The sequence below is a fragment of the Taudactylus pleione genome, unplaced genomic scaffold, assembly GCF_031769625.1.
Source record: "Taudactylus pleione unplaced genomic scaffold, aTauple2 ptg000404l, whole genome shotgun sequence".
Classification (NCBI taxonomy): domain Eukaryota; kingdom Metazoa; phylum Chordata; class Amphibia; order Anura; family Myobatrachidae; genus Taudactylus; species Taudactylus pleione.
In genome coordinates, this window is record NW_028284806.1 from 89340 (window position 1) to 108232 (window position 18893).

The 18893-nt window shown below is 46.3% G+C and overlaps 1 protein-coding gene across 3 annotated transcripts; it reads right to left on the bottom strand.

Moving 5' to 3' along the window:
• Window positions 1-1336: 1336 nt before the first annotated feature.
• Window positions 1337-10760, bottom strand: LOC148506430 (uncharacterized). Of its 3 annotated transcripts, none has more exons than XM_088446754.1 (7): window positions 10707-10760; window positions 9131-9304; window positions 5845-6033; window positions 5312-5435; window positions 5098-5195; window positions 4845-4956; window positions 1337-2539 (listed from the first exon to the last, which is right to left on the bottom strand). In XM_088446754.1, the coding sequence occupies exons 1-7, from the start codon at window positions 10758-10760 to the stop codon at window positions 1395-1397; spliced, it is 1896 nt and encodes a 631-aa protein (XP_088302880.1). In that variant the 3' UTR covers window positions 1337-1394. The 3 variants fall into 3 exon arrangements, with proteins under 3 accessions (XP_088302880.1, XP_088302879.1, XP_088302881.1); XM_088446753.1 differs by having other exon boundaries at window positions 1337-2542; XM_088446755.1 differs by lacking the exon at window positions 10707-10760 and adding an exon at window positions 9541-9728 and having other exon boundaries at window positions 1337-2542.
• Between the last annotated feature and the right edge of the window lie 8133 nt (window positions 10761-18893).

Here is an 18893-nt window from a genome sequence, read left to right on the forward strand (position 1 = left end):
GAAAAGGTTCTCGAGTTTTGCCGATGGTGAATTGAAGAGAGTTTGCTAACTCTCTAGTATTTTCCCGTAGCAAAGGAGATCTCTCTCCCGAGTTTAACATTAGTAAATTTGCGAGTGGAAAAAAATGCCCAAACTCTCCCGAGATTGCAAACTCTCCCAAACTCGATTCTTAGTAAATTTAACCCTTTGTGTTCTACACTGCGGAGACTAAACCGGTCGTTCCCAGATCCCGTGAGCCACATATCTCTCGAAAATGACAACTTTACAAAGATTAAACATCATCCTTAATGTAAGTTATATATATTTATGGTTTTCGGCTTCTGTGACATCTTGCAATAAAAATTTTTTTTTTATTTATATATATATATATTTTTTTTACACGATTCTTTTGGAGCAAACCTTTTTATAGCAATAGGTGCCAAACAAAAACAGGATGCAAACATACAGTGCAGGTATCCAACAGAATGTGTGAGAATTGCAATACAAATTTACGTCACAGCAATAACAAACATCGATTCCTGGATATAATATAAAATATATTAAATTTGGAAAAATATCTATAGTAAACGTAATAAAATACCCCATCCCCCCGCGCTGATCTTGTGATTACCTTCCTTATGAAATTGTTTAGCGGTGCTCCTCTCAGTGATAATAGGTAAAAATTATCAGCGCCCATCTGCATGCAAATATAATTCTCATCAATCAGCATCAGATTGTTACCTTATCATTCTGGTTTTGGAATTTCGTGTATAGCTGGTTTCCAGGAGAAAGGTATTATACTTGTCTAGGAGAAACCTCCATTATTTTCTAAATCATCACTTGCACTTGTCAGTGACCAAAAAACAGTCTTGAACATAAACAATGATGTAATAAAAAAATAAAAATAATCATAGAACACAAGACCAAAATAATAGCCGACACAGGACCAATCAGATTTCTAGATTCTAAACAAAGAGGAGCCAATGAGGTAGCTGAACACAAGTCATCTTTATTTGCTCCCATGTTGCGCCCGCTGAACTAAATGCGCATATTTACCGGTATGCATCCTTGTGACCACATAGCCCCTACCCTATGCCGGGTTTCATAGGCATCACTTTATCGGTGAGCATTAACACCAACAAAACAAAATGCCTGAGAAACAGATGTAATTACGTATACACACAACTATGCGTATCCCGGCATTCCAGTGATACGCCCTCTCTGAACTCAACTTACGCCCCGTTGACACCCAGTTATGTTCCTTCAAGTGGAGATGAACTTCAAAACTAACATGCGTTCACCTTTGCTTCAGCTCCAATGATGAGGAAGAGAGATCGAACCAGTGTTGGTGTCAGGGTTGTTAAAATACTTTTTCCGTCACAGCGCGTTTCACTAAAAACCATACACAGCGCGTTTCACCTGTGTAACTTTTTGTGAGTTTTTTGATGCTTTACTAGAGTTGGCTTCTGCGTAAAACATTTACCACACTCAGGACAAGGGAATGGTTTTTCACCCGTGTGAGTTCTTAGATGTTTAACCAGAAACGACTTCTGCGCAAAACATTTCTCACATTCCGAGCAGGAGTAAGGCTTCTCCCCCGTGTGAATTCTGCAATGTTTAACAAGGGTTGATTTATCTGCAAAGCATTTCCCGCAGTCAGTGCAACAAAATGGCTTCTCACCCGTGTGAGTCCTCTGGTGATCTACGAGAGTTGATTTCTGCGCAAAACATTTCCCACAGTCAGAGCAAAAATATGGCCTCTCCCCAGTGTGAGTTCTTTGATGGTCATTGAGATTTGATTTATGCGAAAAACATTTTCCACACTCGGAGCACAGAAATGGCTTTTTGCGCGTGTGAATTTTCTCATGATTAAGAAGATTTGACTTTTGCCGAAAACATTTCCCACACTCGGGGCACAAAAACGGCTTCTCGCCGGTGTGGATTCTCTGGTGCTCAAACAGATTAGCTTTATGAGTAAATGATTTCCCACACTCCGAACACGAAAAAGGCTTCTGGCCGGTGTGAATTTTCTGATGTTTAACAAGAAACGATTTCTGCGCAAAACATTTTCCGCACTCGGCACAAGAAAACGGCTTCTCATCTGCGTTAATCACTGTATTCTGTGATTTTTGGGTGAAACTTTTCTGACCCTCGGAATTCAGAAATGTTTTTTTTCCGCTGTGTGTTCTCTGATGTTTAGATACAGCCGATTTAAATGTAAAAAGTTTCTCATCGTCGAGATACGGAGATTCCTTCTCACTTGTATGAATTCGCTGATGCTGACCAAGATATGATTTACGGGTAAAACACTTATGACATTTTGGGCAGGGAAACATTTTGCCATCGCCAAGAGCTGCATTATAGGAAATATCTGATTGATCAGCCCACTCCTCATGATTAGAGGGACCAGATGATACATCGGCATTGCTAGGCACTGGATCTATACTTGGAGTAATGGAGCCGTCTCCTGGAGAATCTCGTGTGATGTCACTATCTTCTATTTCAAAATCAGAAGATGAAATGTGAGGTCCCTCAGAGGTGTTCCTGCTGTCATGTCCATCTGCTGGGAATACATATATGGAAATGCGAATGCTTGTAGTAAATACAATTGTAGTTAAACATAACAGTGCAGTAAAAGCGTGCTTTCAAAGGTGAGTGTGAGCCAGGCTCTTGTGTCAATCTATATCACCATTTATTATAATGTATATGTCAGTGCTGGACAAACAGCACTGTTGCCATGGTGATTAAACAATATATCTTAGCAACAGGTTCTGTATATTTTGTTGACATTCCCTAACCCTAAACGCTAACCCTCCCCCTAACGCCAAACTATACCTCCCGTCCTGGAGCCTGACCCTAACCTCCCCCCACAACCTAACACCCCCCACCCCACAGCAACCTAACCATAACCTCCCCCGCAACCAAACCTTAACCCTAACCTCCCCCAGCATCCTAACCCTAACCTCCCCATGTAACCTAACCCTAACCTCTCCTCCCACAACCTAACCCTAACTCTTCCCTCACGCAACCAAACCCTAACCCCCCCCCCTCCCGAAGGATAAACCTAACCCCCCCTCCCGCAGCCTAACCCTAACCCTCCCTCCCGCAGCCTAACCCTAACCCCCCCTCCCACAACCTATCCCTATCTTCCCCCGCAACCTAACCTTAACTCTTCCCTCACACAACCAAACCCTAACCACCCCTCCCGCAGCCTAACCCACCTTCCCGCAGGTGACACAGTGGTTAGCATTACAGCATCACAGCAATAGGAATGTGAGTTCAGTTCCCTGACCAGGGCCCTATCTGCGTGATCAGTGTGCCATACAAAGCCCACTGCCTAGTGACCAGCGTACCATACAAAGCCCACTACATGGTGACCAGCATATAATACAGGGTGCACTACCTGGTGACCAGCATATAATACAGGGTGCACTACCTGGTGACCAGCATATAATACAGGGTGCACTGCCTGGTGACCTGCATACCATACAGAGCCCACTACCTGGTGACCAGCATATAATACAGGGCCCACTGCCTGGTGACCAGCGTACCATACAGAGCCCACAGTCTGGTGGCCAGCATATAATACAGAGCCCACTGACTGGTGACCAGCATAGAATACAGAGCCCACAGCTTGGTGGCCAGCATATAATACAGAGCCCACTGACTGGTGACCAGCATAGAATACAGAGCCCACAGCTTGGTGGCCAGCATATAATACAGGGCCCACTGCCTGGTGACCAGCATATAATAAAGAGCCAACTACGTGGTGACCAGCATATAATACAGGGCCCACTGCCTGGTGACCATCATATAATACAAGGCCCACTGCCTGGTGACCAGTGTGCCATACAGAGCCCACAGCCTGGTGACTAGTACATCACACAGAGCCTACTGCCTGGTGTCCAGCATACCATACAGAGCCCACAGCCTGGTGCCCAGTGTACCGTACAAAGCCCACATTCTGAAGACCAGCGTACAACACAGAACCCACTGTTTGGTGCTCAAGTAATCCAGATTTCACTTAGGAACTGGAGCTGCCTTCAGACATAGACCAGCTTCCAGTAGACCCAGCTGAAGTGCTCAGTCACTAAAGGCTGTCACAGATAGACAATAATGGAGAGTGGGGCTGGATCTTCCGACATCTCTGCGCCCACCTAGAGGCAGTGATTATATTATATATCTGTGGTTTACAGCACCTTTTCCCAAGTCAGAGATGTCATGAATTTGCATATATAGACAACCTCTGCTTGTTTAAGATGTCCTTGAGGTATGGGCAGATCCTTGAGCAGCCGCTGAGGACCTAACAAACCATTCAAAGTGGCCGTATCAGCCAACTTCAGGCACCTCGGCTTCCCAGAACTCACAGTTTGAATCTGCTGGGAAGAGAAGAACTGCAGCAACCTGGGCAGCACCTATGTGTGGAACGGACTGACTGTCACAATTATCATCTACAAAGAAAATACTATTATTTAAAAAAAATACCTGGCTCCTGATGTATGAGATACACCAGAGAGTGTGAGGAGGAGACTGGTCAGATCTCTGGTCTGGTAACACACAGTGACATGATGTGAGGGGGGAGAGCAGGAGTATAATAGGGGCTGATGGCTCCTGATGTATGAGATACACCAGAGATTGTGGGGAGGAGACTGGTCAGATCTCTGGGCTGGTAACACACAGTGACATGATGTGAGGAGGAGAGCAGGAGTATAATAGGGGCTGATGGCTCCTGATGTATGAGGTACACCAGAGAGTGTGGGGAGGAGACTGGTCAGATCTCTGGGCTGGTAACACACAGTGACATGATGTGAGGAGAGCAGGAGTATAATAGGGGACTGATGGCTCCTGATGTATGAGGTACTCACTTGTGCCGATAGCTGTAGGGATTCCATCCTCCTTACATTGCTGATCACCCCTCACATACGTCTCTTCTTCCACCTTTATATCTTCTATCTTAAAGTAATTCAGGTCATCACCCTAATTAGCCATGACATAAAAATAACAAATCTGAATCAAATTAGTTCACATTAAACAGAGACATAACAGTGTATAAGATACTCTGCAAATCATATAGTGGCAGTCACATAGTTATATGGCGAGACCCACAATCCCACCTACCTGATCCTCCTGTGGGACACTGTGATTCTCCTCTGTATCATCCTGGGAATAAAGAGGACGGGGACATCTCTCTGGGGTATTCCTGTTACTGGCCCCATCTGTAGGAGACACACAGTGACTGATTACACTGTATATATGTGATTATCAGATGATGTGTATATAGGTGGCCCCATAGCTGCTCTCCCCATTACAATAAATGACAGTCTCCTCTTACCCAGTGATGTGAGGGGCCGGTGATTCTCCATCATCACGTCCTTGTACAGACCCCTGTGTCCTTCTATATACTCCCACTCCTCCATGGAGAAATAGACAGTGACGTCCTCACACCTTATAGGAACCTGACACACACAATGATACAGTCATCACCCAGACACATCCCCTGGTGTTACTGTATAATGTCCCATTCCCAGCAGTCACCTCTCCAGTCATCACCCAGACACATCCCCTGGTGTTACTGTATAATGTCCCATTCCCAGCAGTCACCTCTCCAGTCATCACCCAGACACATCCCCTGGTGTTACTGTATAATGTCCCATTCCCAGCAGTCACCACTCCAGTCATCACCCAGACACATCCCCTGGTGTTACTGTATAATGTCCCATTCCCAGCAGTCACCTCTCCAGTCATTACCCAGACACATCCCCTGGTGTTACTGTATAATGTCCCATTCCCAGCAGTCACCTCCCAAGTCATCACCCAGACACATCCCCTGGTGTTACTGTATAATGTCCCATTCCCAGCAGTCACCTCTCCAGTAAGCAGCTGAATGATCTTATTGGTGAGTTCCAGGATCTTCTGGTCATTGTGTCTCTCATGTATCAGTGAGTGAGGTGGAGGCACCGTGATGGGGCACTGGGTCCTGCTCAGTCCTCCTGACACACGGGGACGGCTGCTGGGTATCACACACTCACCGGATGTCTTCACTACTCTGTAATCCTGTGTGTTGTGAGACAATAATGTATCATTATGTATAGATTGTGATTTTCACAGAATTATTCATCTCCCCAGTCAGGTCCCTGTGTTAGTAATAGGGATAAGAGTGATGTCCCTGTGACACTCCCAGACTACCTTGCCTCCCCAGTCAGGTCCCTGTGTTAGTAATAGGGATAAGAGTGATGTCCCTGTGACACTCCCAGACTCCCTCACCTCCCCAGTCAGGTCCCTGTGTTAGTAATAGAGATAAGAGTGATGTCACTGTGACACTCCCAGACTCCCTCACCTCCCCAGTCATGTCCCTGTGTTAGTAATAGAGATAAGAGTGATGTCACTGTGACACTCCCAGACTCCCTCGCCTCCCCAGTCAGGTCCCTGTGTTAGTAATAGAGATAAGAGTGATGTCACTTAACACTCCCAGACTCCCTCACCTCCCCAGTCAGGTCCCTGTGTTAGTAATAGAGATAAGAGTGATGTCACTGTGACCCTCCCAGACTCCCTCACCTCCCCAGTCAGGTCCCTGTGTTAGTAATAGAGATAAGAGTGATGTCACTTGACACTCCCAGCCTCCCTCACCTCCCCAGTCATGTCCCTGTGTTAGTAATAGAGATAAGAGTGATGTCACTGTGACCCTCCCAGACTCCCTCACCTCCCCAGTCAGGTCCCTGTGTTAGTAATAGGGATGAGTGATGTCACTGTGACACTCCCAGACTCCCTCACCTCCCCAGTCAGGTCCCTGTGTTAGTAATAGAGATAAGAGTGATGTCACTGTGACACTCCCAGACTCCCTCACCTCCCCAGTCAGGTCCCTGTGTTAGTAATAGAGATAATAGTGATGTCACTGTGACACTCCCAGACTTCACCTCCCCAGTCAGGTCCCTGTGTTAGTAATAGGGATGAGTGATGTCACTGTGACACTCACAGACTCCCTCACCTCCCCAGTAAGGTCCCTGTGTTAGTAATAGAGATAAGAGTGATGTCACTTGACACTCCCAGACTCCCTCGCCTCCCCAGTCAGGTCCCTGTGTTAGTAATAGAGTTAAGAGCGATGTCACTTGACACTCCCAGACTCCCTCACCTCCCCAGTCAGGTCCCTGTGTTAGTAATAGAGATAAGAGTGATGTCACTGTGACCCTCCCAGACTCCCTCACCTCCCCAGTCAGGTCCCTGTGTTAGTAATAGGGATGAGTGATGTCACTGTGACACTCCCAGCCTCCCTCACCTCCCCAGTCATGTCCCTGTGTTAGTAATAGAGATAAGAGTGATGTCACTGTGACCCTCCCAGACTCCCTCACCTCCCCAGTCAGGTCCCTGTGTTAGTAATAGAGATAAGAGTGATGTCACTGTGACACTCCCAGACTCCCTCGCCTCCCCAGTCAGGTCCCTGTGTTAGTAATAGAGATAAGAGTGATGTCACTTAACACTCCCAGACTCCCTCGCCTCCCCAGTCAGGTCCCTGTGTTAGTAATAGAGATAAGAGTGATGTCACTTGACACTCCCAGACTCCCTCACCTCCCCAGTCAGGTCCCTGTGTTAGTAATAGAGATAAGAGTGATGTCACTGTGACACTCCCAGACTCCCTCACCTCCCCAGTCAGGTCCCTGTGTTAGTAATAGAGATAATAGTGATGTCACTGTGACACTCCCAGACTTCACCTCCCCAGTCAGGTCCCTGTGTTAGTAATAGGGATGAGTGATGTCACTGTGACACTCACAGACTCCCTCACCTCCCCAGTAAGGTCCCTGTGTTAGTAATAGAGATAAGAGTGATGTCACTTGACACTCCCAGACTCCCTCGCCTCCCCAGTCAGGTCCCTGTGTTAGTAATAGAGATAAGAGCGATGTCACTTGACACTCCCAGACTCCCTCACCTCCCCAGTCAGGTCCCTGTGTTAGTAATAGAGATAAGAGTGATGTCACTGTGACCCTCCCAGACTCCCTCACCTCCCCAGTCAGGTCCCTGTGTTAGTAATAGGGATGAGTGATGTCACTGTGACACTCCCAGACTCCCTCACCTCCCCAGTCAGGTCCCTGTGTTAGTAATAGAGATAAGAGTGATGTCACTGTGACCCTCCCAGACTCCCTCACCTCCCCAGTCAGGTCCCTGTGTTAGTAATAGAGATAATAGTGATGTCACTGTGACACTCCCAGACTCCCTCACCTCCCCAGTCATGTCCCTGTGTTAGTAATAGAGATAAGAGTGATGTCACTGTGACCCTCCCAGACTCCCTCACCTCCCCAGTCAGGTCCCTGTGTTAGTAATAGAGATAATAGTGATGTCACTGTGACCCTCCCAGACTCCCTCACCTCCCCAGTCAGGTCCCTGTGTTAGTAATAGAGATAAGAGTGATGTCACTGTGACACTCCCAGACTTCACCTCCCCAGTCAGGTCCCTGTGTTAGTAATAGGGATGAGTGATGTCACTGTGACACTCACAGACTCCCTCACCTCCCCAGTAAGGTCCCTGTGTTAGTAATAGAGATAAGAGTGATGTCACTTGACACTCCCAGACTCCCTCGCCTCCCCAGTCAGGTCCCTGTGTTAGTAATAGAGATAAGAGCGATGTCACTTGACACTCCCAGACTCCCTCACCTCCCCAGTCAGGTCCCTGTGTTAGTAATAGAGATAAGAGTGATGTCACTGTGACCCTCCCAGACTCCCTCACCTCCCCAGTCAGGTCCCTGTGTTAGTAATAGGGATGAGTGATGTCACTGTGACACTCCCAGACTCCCTCACCTCCCCAGTCAGGTCCCTGTGTTAGTAATAGAGATAAGAGTGATGTCACTGTGACCCTCCCAGACTCCCTCACCTCCCCAGTCAGGTCCCTGTGTTAGTAATAGAGATAATAGTGATGTCACTGTGACACTCCCAGACTCCCTCACCTCCCCAGTCATGTCCCTGTGTTAGTAATAGAGATAATAGTGATGTCACTGTGACACTCCCAGACTCCCTCACCTCCCCAGTCAGGTCCCTGTGTTAGTAATAGAGATAAGAGTGATGTCACTGTGACACTCCCAGACTCCCTCACCTCCCCAGTCAGGTCCCTGTGTTAGTAATAGAGATAAGAGTGATGTCACTGTGACCCTCCCAGACTCCCTCACCTCCCCAGTCAGCAGGTAGATGATCTCCAGGGTGAGATGTAATATCCTCTCAGTCAGGTGCCTCCTGTCCTTCTCCATCCTCAGTGCATGAGTTATATGATCTATACAGAACTCTGCTGACATATTTGTCCTTCCGCTGACATCCAATGAAGTTTTCACTGAATTCCCCTGTACCTGCGTGACAGACATCTCAAATATAACGCCATCATTGATACCTGTGTGCCAACTCTCATGAAAGCAAAACATACTATTACTGTCATAACTAGATTTCAAAGTGATCTACAATGTGTGATCACTGTATAGGACAAGGACGTGGTACACTAGACTGACATTCATCATGTTAACACTGCTGAAATATTGACATGGTAGAATGTCCACAAACCTTCCCTGATGACCCAGCAGTCACTTACCTGCTCCCAGCGGCATCTCCAATGGTGTATTCTGGGTCTTGGCGGTCACGTGATGAGCAGTTCGGGCAGAGTCATCTGATGCACCAGCGTTCCGGTAATTTCAGTCCCCGTATCCCTAGCCCTCTACGTAGGGCCTAACCTTACTCCCCCTCCCCTCCATCACACAGCCTCACCCTGTTACTGAAAAACAACTTTCCCACACTGCCGAATGTTAGAGGAGAACTTTGCCAGTAGGACCTCCGCCAACCAAAATATTTATGATCCAGGGCCTGGATATGACCTGGGCCACGGTCAATAGCCCAGCATACAGGATGCCTGCGTTTAATCTACTGGCGTCAGAATCCCGACACCTGTCAGAATCCCGCCACCAGCATTCCAAAGGAAAATAGCAGGGTTAGGGGGAGGATTAGGGTTAGGGACTAAGGGGGGAGGGTTAGGTCTAGGGTGCAGGGAGGGGGAGGTTAGTTTTAGGCACTGGGGGGGATGGGGGGGGGGAGGGAGTATAGGGTCAGGCACCGGGGAGGGAGGGTTAGTGGTATGGAGAGGGGGAGTGTTAGGATACCGACCGACATGTGTTGGTACCCTAACCCTATCTTTATGCCGGCGTCAGTATTTTGACCGCCGGGATTCTGAGCCTCGGCATACCGTACCCAACCCCTCAGCTGTACCGATCCAGCCTTGGGGGTTAATCTGCCACACGGCGCTATTATATACTGATTTAAAGCAGCAATTTCTTAAAAGGCAAAACCACACCGTGTACTCTGGGACAGAAGCATCATGTACAATACATCCCCGTACACTAGGGGAAAAGGATATACACAGGAAGTGGGGGACATAGGCACACACACCTTGTGACGTGAGAGTACATAGGTATATTACCCACACTCATTAGGAAGTAGCAGGTGCAGAGGTATAATGCTTTCCCCCCAATGGGCCAGGCGGAAAAGAACCAAAGGACAAGGCGAGGGAAATGTAGGAGGCAGGTTGGCACAGAAGGAACAGGGGGCAATACAGAGAGTGGGGACACAGGTAGTTGGGAAGGAAATTCAGGAAGTGTGGGCACAGTGGGTTACATGGAGGAGGATAATTATGTCATCAGAGACGTCATTTGACCACCCCTACTGATTTTTTTAGCACCTTGTACATTGGGATAATCCAGTACTAACCTGCAGCAGTTCCACACCAGTCACAGGCAGGGGGTCACCCGGGAAATAAATCATTTCCTGTACTCAATGACCTTTGCTGTCATTTTGCCAGGCTGTGACTTCCGGGTTCTGCGGTCCAACTGACTTCCGGGTTCTGCGGTCCAACTGACTTCCGGGTTCTCCGTTCCAACTAACTTCTGGGTTCTGCGTTCCAGCTTACTTTCGGGTTTTGCGTTCCAACTGGGCTCTTATTGTTGTTATTTTATATTCCTAGTCACATGACACCGCTTAGGAGCCGCAGCGCGGTCACGTCGGGGAAGCGATACCAGAATTGAACAGGAGAGGGCGCTCTAGTAATCAACTGACCCTTACAGCCATGACTTCATCGTGATAATTATATTGTCCACCAGGGGGCGCTCCAGAGCCTTACACTGGGGATGTACATAGAATTACAGCATAATAAGTACAGAATAGTGCATTAAATAAAAGGTGAAATGTGCAGAATAAAATACCAGTACATGAGGCAACTAAAAATCTCATCACCAATGGTCACATATTGTGCACTGTTAGTAGATAAAACACTCAGGTGGAGGTGATCATTAGCTGTGTCAGTTATATGGGTATTACAAGTCACCGAGTGCTCTTAACATGCAAGAGCCACTATACAGCTCCCTGTATACAGACTATATAACTTTTTTATAACAAATAATCACGAGAAAGTCCTCGCCCAGTAATTTTTATTAATCAACCATAATCATACAGACTAGCAGTACAACTATAAAATAAACACATTTATAACATATTCTGAAAGCAATGATACAATAATAAACACAATAAAGTAAACCGATAAGGTCCATAGATTGTCATCAGTTTACATGTAATACATGTAAAACACAATAAATGTGACCAACACATTAAACACCATATCAAGGAATACAGGCATTTCCTTAATAGAATGGCAAACACCATACACATTGCTGAAGAAACATAAAATGTATCGAATTTACATAATATAATTTTTTATTTTTTTTTAAGTAAAAAGAAAAACACAGGAAAAATATATAAAAATAAACTATATATATATACATATACAGTCAGGTGCATAAATATTGGGACATTGACAGAATTTTCATATTTTGGCCTCTATTCACCACCACTATGGCTTTGAAATGAAACAAACAAGATGTGCTTTAACTGCAGACTTCCAGATTTAATTTGAGGGTAATTACATCCAAATCAGGTGAACGGTGTAGGAATTACAACGGTTTCTATATGTGCCTCCCACTTTTTAAGGGGCCAAAAGTAATGGGACAAACTAAACAATCCTAAATCTAACTTGCACTTTTTAATAGTTTGTTGCAAATCCTTTGCAGGCAACTACAGCCTGAAGTCTGGAACGCATAGACATCACCAGACGCTGGGTTTCATCCCTGGTGATGCTCTGCCAGGCCTCTACTGCAAATGTCTTCAGTTCCTGCTTGTTCTTGGGGCATTTTCCCTTCAGTTTTGTCTTCATCAAGTGAAATGCATGCTCAATCGGATTCAGGTCAGGGGATTGACTTGCCCATTGCATAACATTCCACTTTTTAGCCTTAAAAAACTCTTTGGTTGCTTTTGCAGTACGCTTCGTTCACCCCCTTTTTTTTTTTCCTTTTAACAATTTCAGTGGCACCGTATTTATTTATTAAATTATAGGAGAATCCATAAAAATGGAGGACAAACATGTGGTTACCGCCTTTATTAAAGTGATTCCGGTGACAACTTCCTGTGTTTTAAACAATTAGTTAATAAAGTTATAGGTATATAAAGGACCTAAGATCAGCCCAATGCTATCCCTGACAAAGTACCGAATGGTACGAAACGCGTTGGAGGCATTCAGGTGATTGGTATCCGGCAGCAAGCTGACCTTGGTGGAAGCCGCTTACACTACCCGCACTGTCCCGCTGACGTCATCTGACGTCATCGATAGCAGCCGCGCACGGCCAGACGCCGGCAGCACGTGGAGAGAGAGCCGAGGCCAGGCCGCTCTCGACCAACGTAACATCATAATCCGGACCTGTCCTGCTGCACCATCTCTATGAGGGCAAGGTAGGGAAAGATTTTGGACTAATACAGTGCGATCCAACTTACGTTTTAAACCGGACCTCACCTTAAAACAATATCCTCATAAAGGAGCTATAAACACTACGTTTTAACAAATATTTTTCCACAGGTGCCACTAATATAATTATTTATTTGAATTTATTTTATTTTATTTCTGTAGAGCGCTCATAAACACCCAATTCATTGTCCATCTGCACTGTGAAGCGCTGTCCAATGAGTTCTGAAGCATTTGACTGAATATGAGCATATAATATGGCCCGAAACACTTCAGAATTCATTCTGCTGCTTTTGTCAGCAGTCACATCATCAATAAATACAAGGGAACCAGTTCCATTGGCAGCCATACATGCCCACGCCATGACACTACCAACACCATGCTTCACTGATGAGGTGGTATGTTTTGGATCATGAGGAGTTCCTTTCCTTCTCCATACTCTTCTCTTCCCATCCCCATCACTCTGGTACAAGTTGATTTTTGTCTCATCTGTTCATAGGATGTTGTTCCAGAACTGTAATGGCTTTTTTAGATGTTGTTTGGCAAACTCTAATCTGGTCTTCCTGTTTTTGAGGCTCACCAATGGTTTACATCTTGTGGTGAACCCTCTATATTCACTCTTGTGAAGTCTTCTCTTGATTGTTGACTTTGACACATATACACCTACCTCCTGGAGAGTGTTCTTGATTTGGCCAACTGTTGTGAAGGGGTTTTTCTTCACCAGGGAAATAATTCTTCTGTCATCCACCACAGTTGTTTTCCATGGTCTTCCGGGTCTTTTGGTGTTGCTGAGCTCTCCGGTGCGTTCTTTCTTTTTAAGAATGTTCCAAACAGTTGATTTGGCCACACCTAATGTTTTTGCTATCTCTCTGATGGGTTTGTTTTGATTTTTCAGCCTAATGATGGCTTGCTTCACTGATAGTGACAGCTCTTTGGATCTCATATTGAGAGTCGACAGCAACTGATTCCAAATGCAAATGTCACACCTAGAATTAACTCCAGACCTTTTACCTGCTTAATTGATAATGAAATTACGAGGGAATAGCCCACACCTGTCCATGAAATAGCTTTTGAGTTGATAGTCCCATTACTTTTGGCCCCTTAAAAAGTGGGAGGCACATATAGAAACCGTTGTAATTCCTACACCGTTCACCTGATTTGGATGTAATTACCCTCAAATTAAATCTGAAAGTCTGCAATTAAAGCACATCTTGTTTGTTTCATTTCAAAGCCATTGTGGTGGTGAATAGAGGCCAAAATATGAAAATTCTGTCAATGTCCCAACATTTATGCACCTGACTGTATATATATATATATATATATATATATATCTTCCGATGGTTCGGCACTTGACACACTAAACCTTGTAGATTCCGGGTGCCATCCTGTAAATAAGATAGACCAAAATTCCCCACTGAGCTGTATAGGTCCCAATGGAAAAAGATAGGCGGCACTCCGTAGTTGAAATGAATAAGGTTGTATTAAGTCCACAACATGGTAACACAAACAGTGGTCGACGTTTCAAGGCCAACACAGGACCTTTTCTTCACACACACGTCCTGAAGAAAAGGTCCTGTGTTGGCCTTGAAACGTACAGCTCAGTGGGGAATTTTGGTCTATATATATATATATATATATATATATATATAAAATACTGCACACGGAATATCATCACATAAAAACTAACAGGTTCAGAAAAAAAGTGTACTAAATAGAGGGGCACGAGGACGCATAAACTGATAAATTATCCACTGCAATGTCATACACAGTCTGAGGCCTCATAGAGTGCGTGGTTGTTAGCAATTTCTGAGTAAGGTCAGAGCTTGTGCAAGTGTGCGTGAGGCTGCGATGGTACTCCATGTTACCGATGGTTTTGCTGTTCTGCTAAGTATTACGGATGTGTGCAATGTAAAGTGGGCGTCCTTATGTAGTGCTGAGTTTGCATTGCGATCGCAATGGATTAGCATACTATTGCAGTTGAACCCTCGCACATACACAATATTGCCTACCATAGTGAATCAGGATATATAGCGTTCCAATTTATCATCCTCTCTAGCTCCCAGGCCACAGAACTGTGGTGTAAGTACCAAGAGGGGAATACCAGGATTAGACAGAGCAGATTTCACTTTGCGAACAGGAGTTAAATACGTTCTGCGCAAGATAAATAACTGTATCTGCTAAAATCTTATAGATGTGGAATCCTTACCAGGAAATTCCAAGGCAGCTTCCCACTCCTCATCACTAAGGGTCCTCGCCAGAGTTTCCCAACCTCTATGCAGTGTAGGCAAAGAATCTTTGTGATGGGAGGACAATAAAAAGGAGTGTACAAGGGACATAGGGCCTGATTCAGACCCGCTCGCGAGCGCTAAGCGCTCGCAAGTGGGTCGATGTTGGCCCAGTGCGCATGCGCACGATGGAGCCGGCTCCGTCGTGCGCATGCGCGAGACCTGGATAGCGACGGGCAGGCCGTTGCTCCGGGTCTCGCTATAAAGGGGGCGTGCTGCCGATGTTGAGTGACAGCACGGCCCCTTTGGTGGGCGGGCCGGGGGCGTGTCTGCTCAGACGGAGGCGTTCCCATGGGAACGCCTCCGTCTAGGGCCGGCCCCATTGACATCACAGGTGATGTCAGTGGGAGTGCTTTTGGCTCTGTTAGAGCCAAAAGCACTCTTTGGCTTGCAGCAACAAGACCTTACTGCAAGGGCCTCGTCGCAAGCCCGATGGTCGCGATGGTCTTGACCATCGCGACCATCATCATGGCCGCTCGCTATAGCTGTGGGTGGTCACCCACAGCTATGCGAGCGACCAGGAGGCCGCTCTAAAAAAAGAGAAGGACGGCCCTGATTCAGAGCGAGCGCTCTGTCAGAGCGTCCGGCTCTGAATCAGGTCCTTAGATTTAACAGGTACCAAGGTTGACACAAACTGTTTCACTGAGGAGTGTTCAATATGTGGAGGTCCATCCTGGAATTGGACGGTAATGGTCGTGTCTGTTTTACAAGAATCTATAGAAATAAGTGCCTGGCCAACTAAACTCATCCCTCAATTGAACAAAGGATTTCAGTACTCAGTCATAATACAACCGTCCCACCGTACCAACACCTCGAGAGTCCCCGATCCGTCTTACAGAGAGAGCGTCCAGTTCAGGGAATCTACAAGAAGAATGCCACAGAGGAGTGTCAGGAGCAATTGCAGTAAACTGAAATAACACATGCACCTCGCGCCATATTTTAACTGCTTGAATAATTAACTGGGGGCTACAATTGGGGACCTTACCACTCAACAGTGCCTGCAAGGGAGTGTGTCCCGGAGGCGCCTGTGAAACCAGGAGAGCAGGCAGCGGCTCAATAGAGCTATCCTGGGAATCGGTATGAAATGCCGACGGAGGAGATGCCGGCTGTAAGTACACTGACAGCTGCATCCCGATGGTTCGAATCCCGACAGGGGAGCAGTAAATAATGTTCCCCTGTCCTGTTTACCCCATCCATAACCCTCCTTTTTTGTACTCTAACACTAACCCTCCCTACCCCGCACCCTAACCCTCCCGGTAAGTGCCTAAACCTAACCCTTGCAACAATGAAATGACCTGTTGGTAAAGACACTAGTTAGGAAGCCTGCCTTTACCATACTGTGACTACCGATTGGAGCAGGGATCCAGCAGTTTTACCTGTCAGCGTAAGACACAGCACTAACGTGGAAGCCGGTGGCTGTGACTTTGGACTTAACATCCTATCTCCCCTCTATTGACCGACGCAAGAACCAGCAGTGGCTGCACACTATATGGGAGAGACAGCGGTCTCACCAGGTCGAAGTGTGGTGCTATTATTGGAAGCTGACGAGCAAGGTATATAATATCGGATACTGCCATCCGGACTACTAACTCCGAATACTACACAGGCTGCGTTACGGGGAGAACATACAGGAATTATTGTGCCTCTCTGCCCCTTGAACTTTTTAAATATTCTGGACATTCATTTAAATGGACGGAGAAAGGGAACAAATTGTTTAAATTACTTGAATATTTCCTAATATTATTGCCTATACTTGTTGTGTCTTATATTTGCAATATTTTATTCTATTTGCTGGGTCCCGTGCAACATTGTATGCAATTTAGATTTTAATAAACAACACCGTTCACTATTTTATTTGGTATAATTATTATAAGCACCGACTGACTGACCGACCGACCGACCGACTGACAGAGCACAGTACTTTCCTTATATTTTTTGGTTTTAAACCTAACCCTCCCCCCTCAATGCCTAACCTTAACCTCCCCCTGGTGATGCCTGAACCTAACCCCCCATCTGGAGCCTAAAACTACCCATCCCCAAACGGCCGATACGTAACTCGTCCCTGGTCTCCTTACGTTCGGGATGACAGCTGTCGGGATTCTGGCACCGGTGTTCGCTCTGTGATTGGGATTTCAGCAGCTGGCAACCCGATCGTTGGGATATTATTAACTACATCCCGCTATCCTGTATCTACGACAGAATATGCGACATCTATGCTGCTGGGTCGCCTACCTTCAGCTCCCGCCTTCCGGGAGGGAGCGGTCAGACTTAAGGACCAGGGGGCGTGTCGTAACGATGATGCTCCAATCGGGGTGGACCATGGGGTGTGACCACGTCATAGCAGCCCCGCCCCCTCTCCACAATGCCGAAATTAACGGCATTGTGAAAAAGGGGGCGGGGACACGATGAGGTGACTCAGCACGTTTTTGGTGGTTTCGGCTGCTGGATTTAAATGGGCAGTAAACTAAAAAACAAAACCAGATGTGTTGTGTATTGAATATAGTTGCCCCTTTAAATCCAGCGACTGAAGACGCAGCAGCGTTGAAAAGTGCTACGTAGTAAATTTAGCCCCTAGTAGGGGTGGGCAATAAGTGGGCCCCCAGCTGTTGTTGAACTACACTTCCCAGCATTCCCTGCCACAGTTTTTCTATTTAGCCATGCTAAAACTGGTGCAAGGCAGCGTATGAGCACGAGTAGGTAGGTAGGTGAGGTCACAGAATTAGATTTGCGCTGCGCTTTTGCGCCCTTCAGAATGAGCTGCAGTGTTTGGTTCCGTATGTGCGGTTTGTAAACGAAGTGATTTACTAAAGGCCTAGCTGCATATGATATAACATCAAGCCAAACCGCAGGGTCTCAAACTCGGTCTTTGAGACAAACCCAATTTGTCAAACCGCTTCTAAATATTCTAAAACTAAAGTAGTCGCTCTGACATCACTTGTATGGCACATTGTGGCTCCGCCAGGAGCAGGTTGGGCAGGGCCTGGAGGTGTTCCTTGTTTGTGACCGCTGGATTAGAAGTGAACAGAGAAAAAGGAAATAATTAAGAAGAGGTGAAGACAAAGGAAGATCGCTGAGAATCTGGACGTGCAAAGAGGACAACCAGTGGTTGGGTGAGACTTAATTTAAAAGAAATACATTTTAATACAATGTACGGGTGACCCAGCCGGCTATGGACATCAGTAGTTGTACACATGCCAGTATATGAATGCAAGGGCTTGCTGGGACCGGTAGTGTCTGAGCCGTTTCAAGAGGTGTGGCGTACCGTATTTTTCTTTACATGTTGGGCCGCTGCTAAACAGGCTACGGTGCTACAGTGGGACCAGCCCAGCCTGACATAGTCTGTATGCAGGGAGCTGTATAGAGGTTCTCGGCTCCTAGGCTCTTGCATGTTAAGAGCACTCCGTGACTTCTAATATCCATATAACAGACACAGCTAATGATCACCTCCACCAGAGTGTTTTATCTACTAACAGTGCACAATATGTGACCATTGGTGATGAGATTTTTAGTTGCCTCATGTACTGGTATTTTATTCTGCACATTTCACCTTTTATTTAATGCACTATTCTGTACTTGTTATGCTGTAAATTCTATGTACATCCCCAGTGTAAGGCTCTGGAGCGCCCCCTGGTGGACAATGTAATTATCACGATGGAGTCATGGCTGTAAAGGTCAGTTGTTTACTAGGGCGCCCTCTCCTGTTCAATTCTGGTATCGCTTCCCCGACGTGAACACGCTGCGGCTCCTGAGCGGTGTCATGTGACTGGGAATATACAATAACAATAAGAGGCCAGTTGAAACGCAGAAACCGAAAGTTAGCTGGAA